Source organism: Aedes aegypti, chromosome 1 (assembly GCF_002204515.2).
Source record: "Aedes aegypti strain LVP_AGWG chromosome 1, AaegL5.0 Primary Assembly, whole genome shotgun sequence".
In the NCBI taxonomy this organism is placed as follows: domain Eukaryota; kingdom Metazoa; phylum Arthropoda; class Insecta; order Diptera; family Culicidae; genus Aedes; species Aedes aegypti.
In genome coordinates, this window is record NC_035107.1 from 63,749,697 (window position 1) to 63,774,340 (window position 24,644).

The window sequence follows — 24,644 nt, forward strand, 5'->3', positions numbered from 1 at the left end:
GAAGGTTTTACTGAAATCCCTAGAGGAGTTTTCGAATAAATCTCCAATATATTAAGCGATGGAATTTCCCTAGAGAAATTCCTTGAGAAATCGCTGAAGGAATTTCTAGATGAATTTCTGAAGAAATTATGTGCAGAGAAATTGCTGAACTCCCTTACGGAACCCTGGAGAATTTCTTGGAAAAAAAATCTAGAAAAACCTGTGGAAGAATTCCGGAAGGAGTCTCTGCAGGAATCCTTGGACAAATTTCTGGAAATCTTTAAAAAAAATTCTGGGGTTTTTGAAAGAATCTTTGAATTATTTGGCGGCGAAATTTCCCTAGAGAATTTTTTTACTTTTGAGGATTTTCTAGAGAAACTACTGGAGTAATTCTTGGAGGAATCCTTGGTAGAACCCTAGAGGAATCTCTGTGGGAATCCTCGGAAAAAATCCTGGTGGAATCTGTGGAGCAATTTCTGGAGAAGTCTTTGCAAGTATCCTTGGAAGTATTTGTAGAAAGTATATGGTTTATTTCTCTAAGAAATCCAGAAATCCATCAAGGAAACACAGGAGTACCCAAAGAAGTTTTCAAAAATATCTCTGCATTAATTCCTGGCAATATGCCCCTAAAGAAAATCCTTGGAGAATTCCTGAAGAAACTTCTGGAGAAATTCCTGAGGGAATCGGGAAACAAAAAATCTCAGCAGGTTTCTCATGAAAAATCTCTAGTGGAATCCTTTTAAGATGCATTCCCTTGTGAAACTCTGAAGGAAATCCCTGGAGGAATTCATAGAAAAAATTCTGGAAAATGTCAGAACTATATCTAGGTGAAAACATTGAAGGAACTACTGAAATCATTACAGTAGTTAAAAAAATCTCTGAACTATTTCGTGGTGGAATTTTCCTACACAAATTCCTTAATGAGAAATTTGTTTGAAATTGAATTTAGACCAAACAACGGTGGAAGCGTTTGAAATTTGTTCTATTTTTGGTGGTCTATTTTTTGGAACTGTTATACAATTGGACCAAAAAAAATGGAGCACCGGTGAAAACGACCTAACAATATTATTAACTTGGTAAACTTGAGCTCTCAAATTTTTATTTTTTAACTTTCTTTTAAGTTAAAGAAGACAAGAATTGCTGCAAAGGCTGTCTTGAAGAATTTTGACGAAGATTGGAATATTGCTTTAGAAACTTTAGCCCATGATTGGGTGCTGCTATTCGTAATTCTTCGCAGAATATTTTTTCCGATTTCGTTCATTTTGATCTAGTCAAATTGAAAATTATAATCAAAATCAATGTAAGGACATGTGTGAACAAAAATTGAATGAAGAGACGGTAGCATTACTTGGAAGATGCTTTTGAAAAGTATGCATTATCTAATATTGTTTTGTTATATTCCATTGCTTGCTTTTGTCTTAACAGTTTAAATCTTACGAAACGTTTTAAGTTCAACATGATCATAGCTATAGATTATAATGTTCGAAATTCAACAACAAAAAATTGTTCACGGGTTCAGTGCTACTTTCAGTTTTCAGAATATCTTTAATTGTTTGGTTGCATAGTTGGTTATTATACTGGTCCACCATACACTTCGAAGCGGCTGTGGCCGTTTGGGCACGTCAGGAGTTAATCATCAATGTTAACTTCCTTTTCCCGAACAGCCTAGATAGCCGTGTAGTGTCGGTAGCGGTTGTTTCAATTGGCTAAGAATTAACACTACGGACTGCCTGTTCCGGTGGTATAAGTCCATCTCACAGGTGACCCCTAATTCATGCCGCTTTAAGCTTACCGTGCCTAAGAATGAATGGTTAGGGGGGTCTAAAAAAAACCTAACCGCAAACGGAGCCTGTGGAGTACCAGGGCGCCCTCTACAGTATTGTGCCCTTCCTGAGCTACCCGGAGCAATGGTGCAGGTGACCTTGTGTTTCTCCGAGACAATCGGCTTCCCTTCTTCAGTCTCAAACCTGAGGCTAAATAAGGGTGGGATTATAAGGATGTTGTAAATTACAGGGTGTCCGCAAATTATCCGTACAAACTTTGAAAACATGGCTCTATACAATCAAGCATAATAAATTCAATATTCTTGCATGGTTTTAAACATTGGCTTTTTATAGTCTTAAGAAATAAGTTTGGCACATTTTAGATTTCAAACATTTGCAAAACCAAGCCAAATGTTTTGAAGTGTCTTAAAAGGAGCTGTTTTTCGAGCTTTATAACGGAAGAGAAATGTCTTTAGAACTCACTGGATTTAAACCGTATAGTTTTCTATTCCCAGTCTAACTTGAAGCCACTGAACTGCAGATAACTTCAAATAATAATAAGACATTTGGATTCATCTCTTTTAGATTTTAGAGATAACACATCTCCAGTATGACTAGCGGCCCTCAGGAAAAACGTCTCCGAAAAAAATAAATTTGCCTATCTCAGTAACAAACAATCATTTCGAAATTATTTGAAGTTGTATTTTGTGTTAACATATAAATGTGTTATAAAAGGTATACGCACATTGATTTTTCATTGTTTTCAATGCAAGATCATCTTTCCAATATTTGACTGTTCGGATAATTTGCGAACACCCTGTAGTTTAAATTTTTCACCCTTATGGCTTCGCATTATGCGTTTTTTTTTTTGTTGGGGCAGCAGGGACGACAGTCCAGGGGCTTAACGGACCCCCCCCCCCCCAGGACCTCTGCGAGTTGGGGAGTTGCCCAGGATGTGGTGAAGTTCGCAGTGGGCTCTGATGAACCTTCATAAAAACCACAAAAATCCGAATGCAACTCTGTCACAGCGACCGGTGCCGCTTAAAGTACCCTAGCCCTAGCCCTACCTAACAGGAGTGCCAACCGGCACATCAGGATTGATACCAGTGAGATCCTGATTATGGCATACTGGTCGCGATACAAACGGACAAGGCATGGAATTACGAGTAGGAGTGCTTCGAGCACATTGGGACCAACGCCAGTACGGCCCCAATTATGTATACTGGCAGCGCACGACAAAGGACAAGTAACGGTATATGTACTGGATAATATGCTTTGAGGCTGACAGCGGCGACATTCTACTCCCTTAGTAGGGTCGGGTGACACTGGCCCGAAACGGCGAGTGGGTTAATGGCGCAGGCTGCCCCCGTCCCGTAAAACCGTGGCAGGCCTTAGAGTACGTTCCAAATCCGTCGCCTGGTTGTTCCAACTGGGCGGGAGTAGGCTCAGATGCCATTACCTGACCTGCGCCGATCCGGCTCTGAACATAGTACCCCATAAAGGACTATGTCAACCCTAGCATGGCCTCCCTGCTTGCATAGATAACCATGGGATTATAAAGGCGACTATTCCAGCGGAGATGGATAGCGGCTCTTAGGGGGACCCATAAGAGATGATCAACCAAAACAAACAACTAGCGGAATGTGAAGGAGAGGCTTCTGGACCTATCAGTAACCGGCTAAGGTTCCCGCCAAGGAAGGAGGCGACCAACTTTATTGAAAACAGTGTGGGCAAAAGCCTAGATACTGTGACGACGGCAGGCACTGGCCGCTCCAGTGCAACATGTGTGGTGACCGATGGCCCGGGACTAATCGAGGCCATGGATCGCAATAGGGAGTACCTCCCTAAAATGCAGGTAGCTGCTGAGCAACTTGATGTCATCATCGAATATGTTAAAAGCAAAACAAACATCAGCAAAGACTTGAAAACAAGTCTACTGAAATTGCGACAATCAGTCCTAGCTGCAAAGCAGGACTACGAGAAAGCCAAGGAACAACTGGGCAAGGTAGAAGGCCAAAAAGACACTAGGTCGTGTCAGACCGAAGTGTTTTCCTTCACAGGCAACGCGAATATATCTGATGATATTATTCGATACGCGATGCGGAAGAGGGAAGCTTCCGGGGATGAATACGTGGCGAAAAGACGTATGGTTGCTAAGGGAAAAGTGACCTACGCGGCCGTCCTCCAAAGCGGAAAAGCTGGCACGAGCCAAGCCCCGCGATCAAGAGGACATGGCAACAAAGGAGAGGCCAACACCAATCCTAAGGCCAAGAAAGCCAAGAAAAAGGAGCCACGGGTTAACCGGAACCAGGCAGTGCATCCACAGGAACCACGGGCGCAAGGCAACAGCAACCCGTGGATACGAGTTGGAAATAAGAAAAAACAGAGGAAACCGAAAACGGAGCCCAAGGAGAGCGCTAAACCGAAAACAGCGAAACGTAGGAATTTAGGCGAAGCCCTCGTTATCAAAACGGAGGAAGCAAAATACGCCGAGGTTCTGAAGGCGATGCGAAGCACAGAGAAGCTATCGCCATTGGGCGCAGACGTGAGAAGCATAAGGCGAACTAGGATTGGTGAAATGATCCTAGTCTTAAAGAAGGACGCCAAGGAAAAGGGTGCAGTCTATAAGCAACTGGCACAAGAAGTACTTGGTGACGAGGTTGATGTAAGATCCCTTACTGCTGAAGCGACTCTCCAGTGTAAAAATCTGGATGAGGTCACCGATGCAGCGGAGGTCTCGGCTGCCCTCAAAGAGCAGTGTGACATCGACGTAGCCAGTAAGGCCATCCACCTTAGAAAGGGCCCGCAGGGCACCCAGGTGGCGGCGATCAGGCTGCCGGTTGCAGAGGCCAACAAAGCAAAATTGGGCCTACTCAAGGTAGGCTGGTCGGTTTGCCGGCTGAGCATACAACAGCCTCCTGAAGTTTGCTTCAAGTGTTTCGGGAAGGGCCATAAGTCGTGGAATTGCAATGGTCCCGACAGAAGTAAGATGTGCAGAAAATGCGGCGCTGAAGGCCATAGGGCAAGCGATTGTAAGCAAATCGCTAAGTGCCTAATATGTGTCGACAGAGCAGACAACGGACACTTAACGGGCGGACCCAAATGTCCGGGCACAAGCGGAGTATCAAAGCAGCCAAAACGGAAGTAACACAGTTAAATTTAAACCACTGTGATGCAGCCCAGCAGCTGCTTTGGCAGTCAGTCTCGGAAACCAAGACTGACGTGGTGTTATTATCGGACCCATACCGCATACCAGCCAACAACGGGAACTGGGTGGCGGATAGGTCTCAACAGCTAGCAGCTATAGGGACGACAGGACGATACCCAATCCAAGAAGTAGTCTCTAGCTCAAATGACGGTTTTGCGATAGCAAAAATCAACGGCGTGTTCTATTGCAGTTGTTACGCGCCCCCAAGGTGGTCGATTGATGAATTTTCCCACATGGTTGACAGGATGATGGCCGAACTAGCTAATCGGCAGCCAGTAGTGATAGCTGGCGACTTTAATGCATGGGCAGTGGAGTGGGGTAGCCGCTGCACCAATCAAAGAGGCCAGCTATTGTTGGAATCCCTGGCCGCATTAAAGGTACAGCTGGCAAATGTGGGTACAGTGAGTACCTTCCGCAGAAATGGTGCAGAATCGATCATCGACGTGACGTTTTGTAGTCCTAACCTTTTAGGTACCATGAACTGGCGCGTTGATGACGGTTATACTCATAGCGATCATCAATCGATTCGCTATAGTATAATACCAGGCGGGCAGAAGGCAGCGCGATGTAACTCGACCCAAGCCCGAGGATGGAAAACAGCGTGCTTCGACGGCGAAGTATTCACTGAAGCCCTGAGGCGCGAACGAAACACTCTGGACCTAAACGGTGAAGAGCTAGTTGCTATGATATCACAAGCGTATGATGCTTCCATGCCGAGAAAAGCCCCTCCTAGAGAGAACAGGCCGCCAGTGTATTGGTGGTGCGAATCAATTGCAAATCTTCGAGCAATCTGCCTTCGGGCTAGACGAAGAATGCAACGCGCACGCACAGAAGCACAAAGAGAGGAACGCGGTGCAGCATTCAGAGAGGCAAAGTTGGCTCTCAAAAAGCGGGCGAGAGTCGAAAACGGGCATGCTTTGAAAGCCTATGCGAGAGTGCCAATTCTAGTCCATGGGGTGACGCCTACAGAGTGGTAATGGCTAAGACCAAAGGAGCCATAGCGCCCCAAGAGAAATCGCCCGAGTTGCTGCGATCGATAATCGATGTACTTTTCCCGCACCATCCCATAAGCCCATGGCCCCCAGCGCCGTATGCGGCAGATGAAGAAGAAGAAGTGGCGAGAGTGACGAACGAAGAGCTGGCAGAAGTCGTGAAATCATTCGCGTCAAACAAGGCACCGGGACCCGATGGTATCCCGAATGTTGCCTTAAAAGCGGCAGTGAACACGGATCCGGACATGTTCAGAACCACGATGCAACGCTGCATTGATCAAGGAATCTTCCCGGATGTATGGAAGCGACAGAAATTGGTGCTACTACCAAAGGCGGGGAAACCACCAGGTGACCCGTCGGCGTATAGACCTATCTGTCTACTAGATACGACGGGCAAGTTATTGGAGAGGTTGATTCTCAACAGACTAGTACCGTATACGGAGAGTGCGGACGGCCTGTCCAACAACCAGTTTGGATTCAGAAAAGGTAAATCTACTCTGGACGCCATCCAGTCGATCGTTCAAACAGCTGAGGTGGCAATCGAGCATAAAAGGAGCGGCATCCGTTACTGCGCGGTTGTCACTCTGGATGTGAAGAATGCGTTCAACAGCGCAAGCTGGGAAGCAATAGCACACGCGCTTCACCGCCTCAAGGTACCGGTGCAGTTGTGTAAGCTTCTAGAAAGCTATTTTGATGGTAGGATTCTACTGTATGACACAGAGGAGGGGCAGAAAAGCGTTCGAATTACCGCGGGAGTACCTCAAGGTTCAATCCTGGGCCCGCTGTTATGGAATGCGATGTACGATGACGTACTGAGGCTGCCCCTTCCGACGGGTGTTAAGATTGTTGGCTTCGCCGACGATATCACCCTAGTGGTCTATGGTGAATCGATGGAGGAAGTAGAGTTGACAGCAGCGCACTCTATTTACCTGATTGAGGAATGGATGAAGTCTAGGAAACTAGGACTGGCCCGTCACAAGACTGAGGTGGTGGTGGTCAACAACCGCAGGTCCGAGCAACGGGCGCTTATCTCGGTAGGTGATTGCACCATAGAGTCCAAGCGATCCCTTAGGCATCTTGGGGTAATGATCGATGACAAGCTGAGCTTCGCTAGCCACGTTGAATATGCCTGTAAAAGGGCATCTATGGCTATAGCGGCGCTTTCGAGGATGATGTCTAACAGCTCTGCTGTAATTGCCAGCAAACGCAAGCTGCTGGCAAGCGTGGCGCTATCCATACTAAGGTATGAAGGACCAATCTGGTCAAAAGCGCTTAGAACGAACAGAAACCTAAAGCGGTTGGAAAGCACGTACAGGATAATGTGCTTAAGAGTAGCAAGTGCATACCGGACGGTATCTAAAGAGGCCGTGTGCATCATAGCCGGGATGACGCCCATCGGGCTCATCATCAAGGAAGATGTTCGATGCTTCAACCAAAGGGGTACCAGAGGAGTCCGCGACACGTGTAAAGAGGAAACGCTCAGAAGCTGGCAGCAGGAATGGGATAACTCCACTAAGGGTAGATGGACCCATCGACTAATACCAAATGTGTCAGATTGGTATGGTAGAAGCCATGGGGAAGTGAACTTCCACCTGACGCAGTTTCTGTCAGGACATGGTTGCTTATAGACAGTACCTGCATAGGTTCGGGCACTCAGAATCTCCTGCGTGCCCCAATTGTGCTGGTGTAGAGGAAACAGCGGAGCATGTCGTGTTCGATTGCCCCCGTTTCATTGTTGTGAGAGGTCGCATGCTCACTACATGCGGAGGGGACACGTCCCCCGACAATATTATAGAGAGAATGTGTGCGGATGCCGAGTGCTGGAATGCAGTAACTACGACTGTCACTCACATTATGTTAGAATTGCAGCGTCTATGGCGCGCCGACCAAGAGTTGGCTGCAGAGGATTAGCCCTGCCGAGGCTGGTCCCTTGTAACATTGTTTAAGTCGGCTAGGAGAAGCAGTTTGCCTAGGCTACTTCTGCTACACGTGTTGTGCTATATGCACTGGTCCCTTCCCGAAGAAATACCGTAAGGTGGTTCCGGGGAGATGAGGGTCTTTTTTTTTTTTTTTTTTTTTCCTTCTAAGCAATGGGGGGATAATCTGCTCAACAGACTCCGGACCGAGGTCCGGGAGTGTGGGGTTGGGGACCATTTACTACGTACAAGCAGTAAACAGGACTACACCCCCGACCCACTAAACCATTTCCATTGCCGCCAAACCCTTCGTCTCTCCGGGACCACCAAGAAGGCATTGCTTCGGAGAGGGGCTATTGCACATCGCATCCTCCAGGTTAGCTGCGTAGCCATGTAGCAACGAACATCGATGACACGCTTATGGGGGTCCACCAAGGTAGCATGCTGGCGCATTGCCAGCTTCAAAGATGAGGGTCTGAGTCCAAGGGTCATGTCGATGCACTGTTCACCACTTGAGCAATTCTAAATGAATTGCTCATGCACAGTGCATAGGCTGGTTTTAGCGGGTCGTCGTTGGTGCGTCATCCCCGCATTCCCTGAGTTATCTTCTCAGGGGATCTGTTTGCAGATTTCCCCCTTGTAAAAAACAAAAAAAAACACTTCGAAGCGTACACAAACTGAATATTTCTTTGTAAGCGTTTGTTTCAATCTGTCACACACTGTGCATGGCAATTAATGAAACATTTCTAGCGTAACATTTGAAAAGGGCCTATCTGCAAAACGTAAACATTGAGAAATTTTCAAATGAAGATTCCGTACCATATTTAGAATTCCTATTTTAAACCCATTCGCATTTTTACTAGTTTCATACCTGTGTTCGACACCCATTAAAGTCTGTTGCGTGGTCCATAATGTTTCAAATCTCAAATAATACAATAACTCGTAAAAGATGTTGAATTCAAACATAATCGGCAGATAGGCCCTTTTTATGAATCTTCAAACCAGTTAGGCCCTTTCAGCTAAGCCCTTCTATTGAACATGGTTTCAGTTAGGCCCTTTTATAATTTGCTAATTTTATTGATTTTTGAATTGGTTTGCATAAATCTTGAACAAAATTTAGCGATTGTGTGAAAAAACACTATATAATAGCTAAATATTGGAAATTTTCGGTTAAAGACTCAGTACCATATTGATTATTCCTATTTCAAACCCGTTCGCTTTTTACTAGTTTCATACTTGGGGATGATCCAAAAATGACGTCCATCGTTTTTCGGGATTTCTAGAACCCTCCTACACTCTGTCACACTTTTTCCAATACCCAATCCATGCACTGTTACATTTTCTTAAATCCCCCCATTGGAGGAGGCCCAATTGTTGGACGTCATTTTCGGATGACCCCTTGTGTTCGACACTAATAATGGTCTATTACGTAGCTAACAACGATTTGAATTTCAAATAGCACAACAACTTGTAGAAATAGTTCAATTCAAACATCATCCGCAGTTAGGCCCTTATTGAATTTGCTAATTTTATTGATAATTGAAGTGATTTGCATAATTCTTCGACAAAATTTAATGATTGTGTGAGAAAAACACAATATTATAATAGCTAAATATTGGAAACTATTCTATAAAAAATCAGCAGCCTATTGATTATTGCTATTTCAAACCCATTCACTTTTTTTACTAGTTTTATATTTGTGTTCAACACTTATTACGGTTTATTACGTGGCCCAGAACGTTAGAAATCTCAAATAGCATAACGACTCGTGAAAATGGTTGCACTCAAATATCATCAGCAGTTAGGCCCTTTATGAATCTTCAAACCAGTTAGGCCCTTTCAGTTAGGCCCCTCCAGTTAGGCCGTTTTATTAAACATAGTTCCAGTTAGACCCTTTTGGAATTTGTTAATTTTATTGCTTATTGAAGTGATTTTCATAGTTCTTAAATAAAATCAAGCGATAGAAACACAATGTAATAGCTAAATGTTGGATATTCTCGGTTGAATATTCAGTACCTTACTGATTATATCTATTTTAAACCCATTAACTTTTTCACTTGTTTCAAACTTTGGGGCCTTTCTTAGTCGAGCGGTTAAAGTCCGCGGCTACAAAGCAAAACCATTCTGAAGGTATCTGAGTTCCATTCCCGGTCGGTCCAGGTTTTTTCGTAATGGAAATTTCCTTTACTTTCCTGCACATAGAGTATCATCGTACTTGCCACACGATATACGAATGCGAAAATGGCAACTTGTCAAAGAAAGCTCTCAGTTTATACTCATTGAATACAAAGCTTAGAAGCAGGCTCTGTTCCAGTGAGGACGTAATGCCAAGAAAAAGTAGAAGAAGAATTCTTGCAGGTTGCAGGGCTGTTACAAAAACAAACAAATTTGTTTTTGTGAAAATCGTGACTTTTAGAACTCGATTCACAACTAGAGGCACAAATAAAAATTAACAAATAAAAGTTATTCAAAATTTTTAATGTAATTGATTTTTTTTTCAGGATAAAAAAATCAGTTTTTCAACTAACTTTGCATTAAGATTAGGTATGATAAAACTAGTAAAAAATAGAATGGGCTTGAAATAGGAATCAATGTAGTACTGAATCTTCAGTGAAGAATTTTCAATATTCAATGATGATTTTCTCACATAATCGATTGATTTTGTTCTTAAACTTTGAAAATCACTTCAATAATCAATAAAATTAACAAATTCCAAAAGGGCCTAACTGGAACTATGTTTAATAAAAGGGCCTAACTGAAACCATGTTCAATCAAAGGGACTAACTGGTTTGCTGACTCGTAAAAGGGCCTATCTGCCGATGATGTTTGAATTCAACCATTTTCACGAGTTGTTTTGTTATTTAAGATTTAAAACGTTATGAGCCACCTAGTAGACTATTATGAGTGTCCAACACAAGTATAAAACTAGTAAATAGAAGAAAGGGGTTGAAATATAAATAATCAATGTAGTACTGAATCTTCATCCAAGAATTTCTAATATTTAGCTGTTATGTTGGGGTTTTCTTATATAATCCTTTGATTTTAATCAATAATTATGCAAATCACTTCAATAATGAATAATATCAGCAAATTCTAAAAGGGCCTAACTGAACCCTTGCTCAATCAAAATGCCTAACTGAAAGGGCCTAACTGGTTTGAAGACTCGTAAAAGGGCCTATCTGCCGATGATGTTTGAATTCAACAATTTTTGTGAGTTGCTATGTTATTTAAGATTTAAAACGTTACGTGGCTCAGTAATAGACTGAGTGTCGAACAAAAATTTAAAACTATTAAATAGCAATGGGTTTAAATTAGTAATACTCAATATGTTACAGAATCTTCAATAGAGAATTTCTCAATTTTTACGTTATGCAGATAGACCCTTTTCAAATATTTCACTAGGTTCCATTATGTGAGAAAAACACTACACAATGGCTAAATATTGAAAAATCTGGGGGAAAATTAAAAATTTACGAAAGGGCCTATCTGATTTTGATGGAAATTTTCAGTTAGGCCTTTTTATGACCAGTTAAGCCCTCTTAGTTTTACCATTTTCAGATAGGCCCTTTTAAATTTGAATAAAAATACCATTAATAATGCATTTTGCATGCCAGTAAGAGTATGTGGGAGTAATTTACGTAAAAAATGATACGAATAATGAATAATCAAGTTTGTTTACATTTTGCAGTTAGGCAAATGTTACGCTATATTTTCGTTTTGTTTTATACACAACACTGGGTTTACACTGGAAACGAAATTTTACCTGGAGACAAAACCAAAAAAAAAACTTAACAAAGTATGACGGATTACCCTCCAAAGAAAACTGAAAGTCTGAATACATTCCTTGAGGTATACTTTCGCTTTGTTATACAAAATATAGTAAAGAGTTGCATGTGAAATGTATTGAAACGTGAGTTGATGGGTTCATCAAATTATTCAGTATATTGCACTACAAAAAAATAATTTAGTTATACATATGATCAAATTGACTTCGTAAAGCTTTGAAGCGCTTGAGCCAATGCAAAATCATTCATTTTCGAAAAACTTGTATAACATTTAGTTACGGTTTGTCATTGACACCATTGGAACATGACTAATGACATTAGAATGCCTCTTTCATCTATTTAAAATCAGTGCTTCCAACTGGTGCACTTCAAAAAGGACGTAACTCTGAATTATGTTGATCTTTTGATTCAAATCCCGCCCAGAGGTTACGAATAACTAAACAAACCAAGTTTTGATGGTATATTCTTCTTTATTTTTAGGTATATGAAAATCGTGAATCTATAATGGGAATCACGTTGAAAGAAGTTTTCAGTGTTTTGCTGTCGACGTTACTTTGGGATTGATAACCGTACGAACTCTGTCAATTCGATTAATGCTATCTTCTAAATGTATCTGCTTTCGGTAACGTGTCTACTTACGATTTCTCGAAAACTTATTCATACAGACTCAAGTCAAAAAATATACAAACTTACTTTATCGATCCTACGTGTTTTGCAGACAGAATTCTACACGTTTCGCTCTGAACCAAGGGGCGGTCCATTTATTACGTAAGACAATTTTTGGGATTTTTCAACCCCCCCCCCCTCCCCTCATGGTAAGACTTTTTGTATGAAAATAAAAAATTAATTGTATGACGCGTAAGAAATCTCAAACCCCCCCTCCCCCCATAAACCCTTACGTAATTAATGGACGGCCCCCAACTTGCTTTTTCACTTTTAGAACGTTAAATTTCTGGATTTACAAAACGACGAAAGTAAGATTTTCAACTTTCGCAACCTAACTACTACTTTCGCCGCTCCGCTGTATGAAGAGACAAAGTGACTTAACAACGAATCAAAATAAAACACAACTTGAGTCGATTTTACACTAGTAGAAAAACGTTGCAAGTAACTGAATAAAACGGCTTATAATTTTGTCATAAAATTCTTGTGTGAAAGAATAGGAACTCCATAGTTTTTGAACGCGAGCTCATTGTATGCAAAATTTAAGCAATGTACACGTCGAAAAATTGTTAAAAATGTGGTTCATTTTAAAACAGTATTAGAAGACAGGTTGTGATTCTTCTGAATTAATTTTCTCAAATTAGTATTGAAGCTACTTACGTCGATTTGAAAAAGTAATCGAGATTTGGATGTTTTATCTGAACAATTGCAACAAATTAATAATATGAGATTTCTGACTCCATTCCATCTTGTTTTTCTTTTATAGAAATCCTAGAAAATTGCACCAATCAAACAATTCTTCAAACTTAATTTTGTGGTAATAGTTAAATTGGATTCCACAACTTGTTGAGTAAAGTTAATAAGCGTCCCTGCAACATTCGAACTAGTTTAAAAACAAGATTCACCAACAAACTCGAGCATCAATTCATCGTTTTTACCGGCCTCCCTATTGCACAACAATTCCCCGAATCTCAACCGACCATATGTTACGCCCCGTTCCCGTTCGTTTGATTTTCAAACACCCTCGCTCGACACTTGTACCCATTTGCAGAATCAGATCACAGTGCGCAAATCGGATCGGCGTTTATTTTGATAATGGAAATTGTTCTGCTCCGGTTGTTGTTGATGCTGTAGTTTTGATTGACCCGCATTTAGTGGAGGAAGCGATAGTGATGGCGTAGCCATTCGCCCATCGAAAAAGCACTATCTGCCTACATCCGCCCGATTGCGATTCATACAATAATAATAATGATGACCGCCCATCATTGCTGGTCGCATGTACCGAGCAATAGGGTGTCGCAGAAAAAATCAATATCCGAAAAGTCATGGTTTCAAATGTTCGAATGAAAGAGCATTTTTGTAGAACATATAAACTTTCTAAGAAATCGTTCAAAGTTAGTTCCAATTTATGAAAAATTGTGAATTTTAATGAAAATTGTCATATTTTTACGTTTTGTGCAGATGTTTTCAAAACCTATTATTTTTTTATCTTTCTAATTTTTCATTGTGGATTTTTTCGTGCAATATTAGTTTTTGTAGATACTCATGTGATTCAAGTGAACGTGCTACTTTTCTCCGAGTGTCGTTTCCCCAAATGTCATTTTCTCGAACATTGACTTATCCAGCATTGATTTTATCTTGGGACACCCTACTGAACAATCTATTTATATGGGGACTTGCCGAGGGATTTACAACAGAAGCAGCACCGAGAGATTGAAGGTCAACTGGACCTGTGTAGCCGTGTTGGTGTGTGAGCAGGCAGAGTGATTATTTATTTGCAGAGATTCGATCATTTGAAGACTATTTTTAGTCATCCCCTCACGGCACGAATGGAACTTCTCCAATACAGAGATTGACACCAACCACAAGTCGCGGAGAATAATGGATTAGCCATAATAGTTCCCCGATATAGTGAGGAAGGGTCAAGGCGGTCGGCCGCCAACGATGGGAACTCAGTTCCGCAAAAAAAAGCTCATCTTGAGAAAAACCTCAGTCATCATCGTCGTCGTCGTCGTCGTCAGTCAGTCAGTTAGTAGTAGTCAAAGGGGAGAGCTTGATGTCACGATGAATAATTGATAATTTTGCTGAGTTGAGTTTGAAATGCGGTGTGCAATTACTCGCCAGCAACAATTTGTGGTCATCTGCTCACGTGATGCGAGCGTTTTTCCTCGGCAGTGATGTGTAGTTCCTAGCACAGGTTCGAAGCGAACGTGGCGTCAAATGGGGCAGATTTATTCTAATCAGTATTGAGGCTGAGTTTTTTTTTACTGCAATAACGATGCAAATCATTACGGAGACTCGATTCGAAGACTTTGAGACTACGCTTCGGAATTTCGTTTGTGACCTTTTCGTGCAAAACGTCAATCCTCCATGACTGCGAAAGCTTCCAAGATATGTCTTTGAAACCACTTTAGAAATATCTTCAATGACTTAGGAGACTGCATTTAAGCATCCCTTGAAAACCCTTTAAAAGTAAATATATGAAGCTTTTAAAGAGAAGTTTTTGAGGATCTATAACTTATGAAGCATGAACGCTTCTGAATGAAAATTTTCTAAGCTTCTGGGAAAGGCTATCAACGACATTGGATGACACCTTCTTGAAGAAGCTTGAAAGCTTAGCTTGGTAGGCTTCTCCGAGAAGCTTGGAGACATCTCCTAGAAGCTTGGAACCGAAGGTTTCTCCAAGAAGCATGGAAGGTTTCTCCTTGAAGCTTGGAAGGTTTATCCGAGAAGCTTGGAAGGCTTATTTGAAAAGCTTAGAAGGCTTCTTCAAGCTGCTTCAAACGCTACTCCGAGATTTTTTTGAGACTTCTCCAAGAAGCTTGGAAGGCTTCTCCAAGAAGCTTGGAAGGCTTCTCCAAGAAGCTTGGAAGGCTTCTCCAAGAAGCTTGGAAGGCTTCTCAAAGAAGCATGGAAGGCTTCTCACAGAAGCTTGAAAGGCTTCTCCAAGAAGCTGGGAAGGCTTCTCCAAGAAGCTTGGAAGGGTTCTCCGAGAAGCTTGGAAGACTTCTCCAAGAAGTTTGGAAGGCTTCTCCCAGAAGCTTGGATTTGTCGCAGAAACTCGGAAGGCTTCTTCCAGAAGCTTCGAAGACTTCACCCAGAAGCTTGGAAGGCTTCTTCCAGAAGCTTCGAAGACTTCACTCAGAAGCTTGGAAGGTTTATCTGTTCTCCTAAAAGCTTGGAACGGAAGGCTTCTCAGAAAAACTTGGAAGACTTCTCCGAGAAGCTTGGGAGACATCTCCTAGAAGCTTGAAACGGAAGGTTTCTCCAGCGTGGAAGGCTTCTCCCGGAAGCTTGGAAGGTTTATCCGAGAAGCTTGGAAGGCTTATCTGAAAAACTTGGAAGGCTTCTACAAGCTGCTTCGAACGCTTCTCTGAGAATTTTGTGAGACTTCTCCAAGAAGCTTAGAATGGCAGACTACTCCCAGAAGCTTGGATGACTATTCCAAGAAGCTTGGGAGGTTTCTCCGAAATACTTGAAAGGCTTCTCCGAGAAGCTTGGAAGGCTTCTCTGAGAAGCTTGAAAGGCTTCTCTGAGAAGCTTGAAAGGCTTCTCTGAGAAGCTTGAAAGCCTTCTCCGAGAAGCTTGAAAGCCTTCTCCGAGAAGCTTGAAAGGCTTCTCCGAGAAGCTTGAAAGGCTTCTCCGAGAAGCTTGGAAGGCTTCTCCGAGAAACTTAAAAGGCTTCTCCGAGAAGCTTGAAAGGCTTCTTTGAGAAGCTTGAAGCTTGAAAGGCTTCTCCGAGAAGCTTGAAAGGCTTATCCGAGAAGCTTGGAAGGCTTTTCCGAGAAGCTTGGAAGGCTTCTCCGAGAAGCTTGGAAGGCTTCTCTGAGAAGCTTGAAAAGCTTCTCCGAGAAGCTTGGAAAGCTTCTCCCAGAAGCTTTGAAGGCTTCTCCAGAGAAGCTTGGAAGGCTTCTCCGAGAAGCTTGAAAGACTTCTCCGAGAAGCTTGAAAGGCTTCTCTGAGAAGCTTGAAAAGCTTCTCCGAGAAGCTTGAAAAGCTTCTCCGAGAAGCTTGAAAAGCTTCTCCGAGAAGCTTGAAAGGCTTCTCCGAGTAGCTTGAAGGGCTTCTCCGAGAAGCTTGGAAGGCTTCTCCCAGAAGCTTGAAAGGGTTCCCCGAGAAGCTTGGAAGGCTTCTCCGAGAAACTTGAAAGGCTTCTCTCAGAAGCTTTGAAGCCTTCTTCGAGAAGCTTGGAAGGCTTCTCTCTAGAAACTTGGAAGGCTTCTCCGAGATGCTAGGAAGGCTTCCTCCAGAAGCGTTGAAGGCTTTTTCCAGAACCTTGGAAGGCTTTCTCTAGAAGCTTGGAAGACTTCTCCGAGAAGCTTGAAAGGCTTCCTCTAGAAGCTTGGAAGGCTTCATCTAGAAGCTTGGAAGGCTTCTACAATAAGCTTGGAAGGCTTCTCCAGAAGCAGAGGAGAGCTCGAAGGATTCTCTTGAGAGACGGATTCTCGGAGAAGCCTTTCAATTCTCCGAGAAGCTTGGTAGATTTCTCCAAGAGACTTGGAAGGCTTCTCCAAGAGGCTTGAAAGGCTTCCCCGAGAAGCTTGGAAGGCTTCTTCGATAGCATGGAAGGCATTTCCGAGAGCTTGGAAGGTTGCTCCGAGAAGCTTGTTAGAAAGGATTTTGACAGAAGCTTGAAGATTTTGTTAAGGAAATGTCTGGGATTTCCCAAAAGAATTCTCGGAGATTTACACGAAATCTCGGAAATTATCTGAAGCTATCTGGGAGTTTGCCCAGACGAAACCTGGGCGATTTGCCAAATATGAAATTCGGGAGATTACCCAGAAAATATCTGGGAGATTCTACAGAAGATATCTTGGAGATTCTCAATATCCTCTGGGAGATTTTTCATAGAAAATCTGAGCAATTCTGAGAAATTTCCCAGAGGAAATCTAGAAGATTTAGAACTTTGGAGATTTCTTAGAGGTTATCTGAGAGATTTCATAGAGGAAATCTTGCAGAATATTTTGAGGAATTCTTGAAAATTTCGCAGAGCAAATCTGAGACATTTCGCAAACGTAATCTGGGACATTTCCTAAAGAAATTATTGAAGGTATGTCAGAGGTTTTCGCGAGATTTCGTAGAGAAATCCACCGAGATTTACACTAGAAGACACCTGGAAGATTTCAAAGAGAAAAACTGGGAGATTTGACAGAAAACATCTGGAAGATTTCCCAAAAGATATCTGTAAAATTCCCCAAAGGAAACATAACAGAATTTGTCAAATGAAATATGAGAGATTTCTGAGAAGAGATTTCTCAGAGGAAATCTTGGATATTTCTAAGTCGAAATCTGGGAAATTTCCTCGAGGAAATCCGGGAGATTTCAAAGTGGTAATCTGGGATATTTCTAAGAGCTTCTGGGAGATTATTTACCAAAAGCGTCCGGCGAATTTTAGTCATAGTTTGAAGCCCGCCATGGAAGCTTCTCACAAAAAATGGTTGCCAATTCTCTTCTCGAATCCTTGGAGTGAGCTACTGCCAAAATCTGGATTGCTGCGCAAGGTACCTTGAGATGTTTCATCTTAAGACTTGGGAAGTCTTACTCGTTTGTTCAGTCATATTAAACTTTAAAACTTGAAAAGCATCGCTTGGATGTTGAGAAAGCTTAACTTAGAAACTCGGAGAGCCTCACATCTTCTTCTTTCTGGCGTTACGTCCCAATTGGGACAAAGCCTGCTTCTCAGATTAGTGTTCTTATGAGCACTTCCACAGTTATTAACTGAGAGCTTTCTTTGCCGTTTGACCATTTTTGCATGTGTATATCATGTGGCAGGTACGAAGATACTCTTATGCCCTGAGAATCGAGAAAATTTCCTTTACGAAAAGATCCTCGACCAGCGGGATTCGAACCCACGACCCTCAGCTTGATCATGCTGAATAGCTGCGCGTTTACCGCTACGGCTATCTGGGCCCCTAACACATGAAATTTTCAAAAAAAAAAAGCATTACTTGAATGTTCGAATAATCATAATTATAATTTTTGATCACTTTAATCGATTTATCGTGAATTGTATAACAGCTTTCGGAAGCATTGAAGACTTAGCCCAGATGCTTAGGAAGCTTCTACCTTGACAACTCCTTGACAACTCCTCCGGGAAGCTCCGAAAACTTCTCCAACAAACTTCTGCAAGGCTTTTTTGGAAGCTTGAAGAACTTCTCGGAGAAACTTGGAAGGCTTTTCCAAAACTCTTTTGAAGACTACTTCCGTACGCTTGTCCGATAATTTGGAAGTTCTAGAAGCTAACTTCAATACTCAATTAGAAGCAGTCCGATTAGAACTTCGGCTTCCGACTCGGCAAAACGGTTCACTCATCTAATCTTTTCCACTATCTCAATCGATTGTAGCCACCGCGTTTCGCGTAACTATTTGTAGGACAAGCCACCATCCGGGGCGAGGGAAGACAGCAATTCGCGTACTATGGCAAAGCAAAGGAAAAAGAAAAAAACAATTTATGTGCCACCTTCTTGCTAATTTCCAGCGAAAACAAACCAGCAATAAGACAGGGCAGTAAAAAAGAAAACATCGCAAACACGCGATATTGAATCCGACCGCCCTCCCACTTTGCCTACCCCGTCAACAGAGGAGGCTACCGTGAACGTCGTGAACAAATCCCAATAAGATAACATTCATTACCGTGGGGGGCTATTACCTTAACGATAAACGACACAATCTTTCTCTCCGTGCCGCCGTCTGCCGCACCGCGCTCGCTGTGTTAGAGGTCTAACGTGGAGCACACGCGACGGGAGGTCAAGAACCAGTCGCGGAGGGAAGTGCAAAGGGGGACGGAGGGGTCCAACTCATCTAAACAGAAATGCAAATATGGGTATAGCGACGACGTTCGTTGGTGCGATTTGCGAAAACAAAACTGCACCGATGATGTGAGCTTCTCCAGGGGCGGACGGAGGAGTCATCATTGTTGCTGCTGACTCGGCTTACGTAAGACTTCTGCTGCAGTGCACAGTTTCTGGGAGCAGACGTTCCGTAAGTGTCTCCGGCGGAAAATGAGGGTGTGGGTGGTGCCGTCTCCGGTTGAGGAAGATGTGAAATTGCGACGGATGCAATTTGGTTGAATAGTTTTCAGAGAGTTAGAACAAAGATTTTTGAATTTGAAGACTAACATTTGAAAAAAGCGGAAGGATTTTTTTTCAAAACCGACACTCCACTAGTAGCTAACAGATAATCTGATCTACCTACTAAGGCAGCATCCATTTATTACGTAACGCAAAAATTGGAAATTTTTGACCCCCTTCCCCCCCCTTCGTAACGCTTTTTGTATGAAAAATTTCAAATTTTTGTATGAGCCGTAACGCTTGAGCCTACTCCCCCCCTCCCCCTAGAGCGTTACGTAATTTATGGATGCCGCCTAATAGTGAAAATTTTAGAAAATTTGTCGAAATGAGTCTGCGATAAACGGTAACTGTTCAAGTAGTTCCGTCTTTTTCACAAGTTAGCCTAGACTTGAAAAAGTTGAAAGCAGAGGAAATGATTCCAGCTTCCGAAGAGTTGAGAGCGAATCCGGATAGATTTATTTGAGATGGCTAGGGAAGTTGACTCTGATTCACTACTTACCGATTTAGGCATTTTGGACGATTTATTTTTCTTAACTTGACGGGTGAAGAACTAGTAAATCCAACGATGCACGTTGATAATGCTCTGTAAAGAGAAAAAAAGAAGAATTATTAGAAACTGTTGTAAGGCCCAACTGAATATCATCTAAATTATATAGCAGTCAAACTTTCGGTTCATTCGGTTCCGGGTCATTTGGTCGAATGCCATTCGGCCGAATGCCGTTTAACCGAACGCCATTTGGCCGAAATTGAAAACAATAGTGAACTACAGTTAGCATACGTTTGTAATGAATTTCAAAGCTGAATTTCACGGTTGAACAGTTTATTCTGAAAGAAGCATAAATCATCATTGATATACAGCTCTATAAACGTATCATAAGCCTTATTTCTATTACCTATGAAAAATATTAGAATATGAAAGAACAGCCTATGATCAAAAGAAGGAAAAATTTAAGCTAGTGTAATGCAAACAATTATTATATCAGTACAACTATAAAGAACTGCCGTTGATTTTAAGAAGGTAAAATTCCCATTCAAAACATAAGCTAAATTATTGCCAATAGTAATAAAACCAGTACAAGTTGGAACAATAGCCTATGTTTAAAAGAAGGAAAAAAAATCTTATGAAATTATCAAAAACTATGCAAACCCGAGCACACCGTTGATAGCCCAGAGACGAACCAACCATAAACTAAGAGTCTTGACGCCAGTTTACAACTTCGGAATGAACGGATAGTTTTATGTATTCTCTTGGAACACTTATATAGCGACGCACCACATCATATAGATCGATAAGTTAACTGGTAGATCAGGGCCACACTTATAAATCCTACATATCAGCGTTGAACAAACTAATTTTTTTTTTGTTCTTGATTCGGCCAAACGACCCATTTGACCGAATGGCATTCGGCCAAATGACGTTCGGTCAAACGGCATTCGGCCAAACGGCATTCGGCCCTAATGGTCGGACATCGTTCATTCATGATTAATAACTTGAATTTTGAAGCCTTGGATAAAAAGCTTCTCACATAATCTAGTATGGAAAGCTTCTCCAAGAAGCTTGAATGGAAGGCTTCTCCCGAGAATCGACACCTTCCGAGAAGCTTCTCCCAAAACCATGAAAGGTTTCTTCCAGAAGCTTCAAAAAGCTTCTCCCGAAAGCTTGGATGACTTCCCGGATAGCTTCTTCCGGAAGTTTAAGATAAACTTCATCCGGAAGCTTAGGAAAGCTTTTCCCGGAAGCTTGGGAAAGCTTGAATGCTGAGCCTTTCGTTCTCTCAGAAAAAGAGATCAAAAGGCTTCTTTTAGAAGAAAGGGATGACTTTAGGAGAAGTTTATAAAAGCTTTTCACAGAAACATGGAAAACTTCTTCTGGAAGCATGGAAAAAGCTTCTCCAAGAAGCACGGGAAGTTTGCAAGGCCTCTCCCGAGATCCTTGAAAAACTCGAAAGGTTTCACCCAGAGAAGGTTGGAAGACTCTTAGAGAAGCTTGTGGATGCTTTTCCATAAGAATCTTAGCTCAGAAATGCTTTTTCCAAACACTTAAGCTTAGGATTGCTTCTCCTAGAAACTTGGAAACATTTTTCAGAGGCTTAGGAAAAATTCTTTCAGTAACTTAGGAAAGCTTCTCCTTAAGAATCTTGGAAGGATTCCTCCAGAGAAGCTTGGAAGGCTTCTGCTAAGCAAACCTTGGAAGGCTTCTTCTAAGAAAAGCTCGGAAGACTTCTTCCAAGAAAAGCTTGGAAGGCTTCTTCTAGGGAAGCTTGGAAGGCTTCTTCTACTAAAGCTTGGAAGGCTTCTTCTACTAAAGCTTGGAAGGCTTCTTCCAAAAGATGCTTGGAAGGCTTCTTCCAGAGGAGTTTGGGATACTTCTTCCAGGGAAGCTTGGAAGGCTTCTGCCAGGGATGCTTGGAAGGCTTCTTCTACTAAAGCTTGGAAGGCTTCTTCTACTAAAGCTTGGAAGGCTTCTTCCAAAAGATGCTTGGAAGGCTTCTTCCAGAGGAGTTTGGGAGACTTCTTCCAGGGAAGCTTGGAAGGCTTCTGCCAGGGATGCTTGGAAGGCTTCTTCTACTAAAGCTTGGAAAGCTTCTTCTAAGAAAAGCTCAGAAAGCTTATTCCTAGAGAAGCTTGGTAGGCTTCTTCCCGAGCAGCTTGGAAGGCTTCTTCCAGAGAAGCTTGGAAAGCTTCTTCCAAGAAAAGCTTGGAAGACTTCTTCCAAGAAAAGCTTGGAAGGCTTCTTCTAGGGAAGCTTGGAAGGCTTCTTCTACTAAAGCTTGGAAGGCTTCTTCTATTAAAGCTTGGAAGGCTTCTTCTACTAAAGCTTGGAAGGCTTCTTCCAAAAGATGCTTGGAAGGCTTTTTCCAGAGGAGTTTGGGAGACTTCTTCCAGGGAAGCTTGGAAGGCTTCTGCCAGGGATGCTTGGAAGGCTTCTTCTACTAAAGCTTGGAAGGCTTCTTCCAGAGGAGTCAGGAAGGCTTCTTCCAGAAAAGCTTGGAACGCTTCTTCCAGAAAAGCTTGAAAAGCATCTTCTATAGAGGCTTGGAAGCTGAAAGGCTTCTTTCAGAAAGGCTTTTAAGCTTCTTCCATTGAAGCTTGGAAACCTTCTTCCATAGAAGCTTGCCATTTTGAATTTGGCCGCCATCTTGAATTTTGTTAGAAAAATCGATTTTTCACCATTAGCGCACCGCTAGTTTTGAATTCTGAGATCACCATCAGAAAGCTGAGGAAAAATTGCGTAAGATAGACTACAAAAAATAGGTGAGCAAAGGTACAGTGTTGTGAAAAACTCAATTTCTCACAACTCACGCTTGAGATTTTTCATGCGTGAGTTGTAAATCATGCAACTCAGCAGTCAAAAAATCATTGATGAATTGGCTCACCTTTTTATCTCATTGTCTCGTATTTCCACAGTTTACACACACACGGCAATAATTTCTTGTTAGTCTGGTAAAATTATGTGAATCCTTTCTAACGTAAAAAACAACATTCGGGTTTTACGAGTTTTTGTCGGGTTTTGCGACTGAATCATTTTTTACGGTTTGAGTTGATTGAGTTGATTTTGCATCAAAATCTCAAGCGTGAGATTTGCGAAGCAGATCTCTAATGAGTTTGCTCTCACGGGAGAGCGTATTGATTGAGATTTTGAGTGTGAGTCTATCAACACTGCAAAGGTATTTACCCTATGATATGAACGATTTTCTAAATCATGTTCTACTATTTTGACGAATATGGCGAGTGCAATCAATGCAAACATATTTTTTTGTACAACAAAGAAACAAGTTTTCAATCGTTGGTGTATTATTTGAGACAGATGAAGAATAGGAGTATTAATTTGAGTGAAAAAATCTGGCGGCCATCTTGGATTTTGACGCCATCTTGGTTTTAAGTAGTAGAATGAGCTTTCCCCTTGTTAGCACTCAACATGTTGAATTTCAATGCTACCGTTACACTTATTCTTCTTCTTGTTCGTCTTTTTCCTCACGTTACGTCCCTACTGGAACAGAGGCAGCCCTTCAGCTTAACTAGTTTAAAAACAAATTATCAAATGGGATTTTTTAACGCTTATTTGCTACCTGAATGATTCTTCTGCATATCTTCGAATTGTAAAATAGCATTATTTCTTTCATTTATTTGGTCTAAAATCATTGATACAAATGAACAATCAGTTGAACAGCTGAAATAAGATAAGAAAGATAGAATCTGATTTTTTTTAACGGAGGCCTTATAATTCAACATGATGAGCACTAAGATGGTAAAAAATCATGCAACTGCTAAAAACCAAGATGGCGTCGAAAGCCAAGATGGCCGCCAGTTTTTCTAACCTCGAAATTATACACCTGCCTTTCAGCATTACGTCCACATTAGAACAAAACCTGCTTCTCATCATTCAATTTCGCTATTTTTCACATGCATGATGGGCGGTACTAAAAACGATACTTTATGACTTAGAAAATCAAGGATGTTTTTTGCTTCAAAGTTTAAGACTTTCATTATAAATTAATGCACTTTTGTCAATGTTTTACGTTAAAACTACAGATATTACCACAAGGCTTACTAATGTCCCGACACGCAATCTATAAACTTCATACAATGAACAACAATGCATAGGGTAAAAAAATGTTTGTTTGACATTGATTGTATGTTTTTTGACGGTTTTAATTTATTGAATTTATTTATTCTTTATTACTGAATTCAAAGATATGTCGAAAAATTATTCTGTTGTCAGAAATCGCATTAAAAAAGAAAATTCCTGTTTAATAACCTGGATTTATAACTAATAAAGCTGAGTATCAGGCTCGATTCCAGTAGGGACGTAACGTCAGTAAAAAGAAGAATAATAAGAAGAAGAGTATACGTAACCTTTTTTAATTGGTAGCCTCTAAATTCGACATGCTGAGTGCTATCAAGGTGAAAAATTAATTCTACTACCTAAAATCAAGATGGCGTCAAAATCCAAGATGGCCGCCAGATTTTTTCACTAAAAATAATATTCTTATTCTTTACTCGACTCGAATAAAACACCAAAGGTTGAAAACTTGTTTCTTTGTTGTACAAAAAATGATGTTTGTATTGATTGCACTCGCCATATACGTGAAAATCGTATAACATGATTTAGAAAATCGTTCATTTGATAGGGTAAATACCATTGCTCACCTAGTTTCTGTAGCCTATCTTACGCAATTTTTCCTCAGCTTTCTGATGGTGATCTCAGAATTCAAAACTAGCGGTGCGCTAATGGTGAAAAATCGATTTTTCTAACAAAATTCAAGA

General features: G+C 41.5%; 1 protein-coding gene across 3 annotated transcripts in view; it reads right to left on the minus strand.

The window, feature by feature from the left end:
- Window positions 1–24,644, minus strand: part of LOC5569750 (moesin/ezrin/radixin homolog 1) — a 219,737-nt gene that overhangs the window by 137,543 nt on the left and 57,550 nt on the right. For all 3 annotated transcript variants that reach the window (XM_021837899.1, XM_021837947.1, XM_021837909.1), the window contains exon 2: window positions 19,876–19,959. In XM_021837899.1, the coding sequence (XP_021693591.1) occupies window positions 19,876–19,887 (12 nt within the window). In that variant the 5' untranslated portion in view covers window positions 19,888–19,959. The remainder of the gene's footprint in view (window positions 1–19,875; window positions 19,960–24,644) is intronic.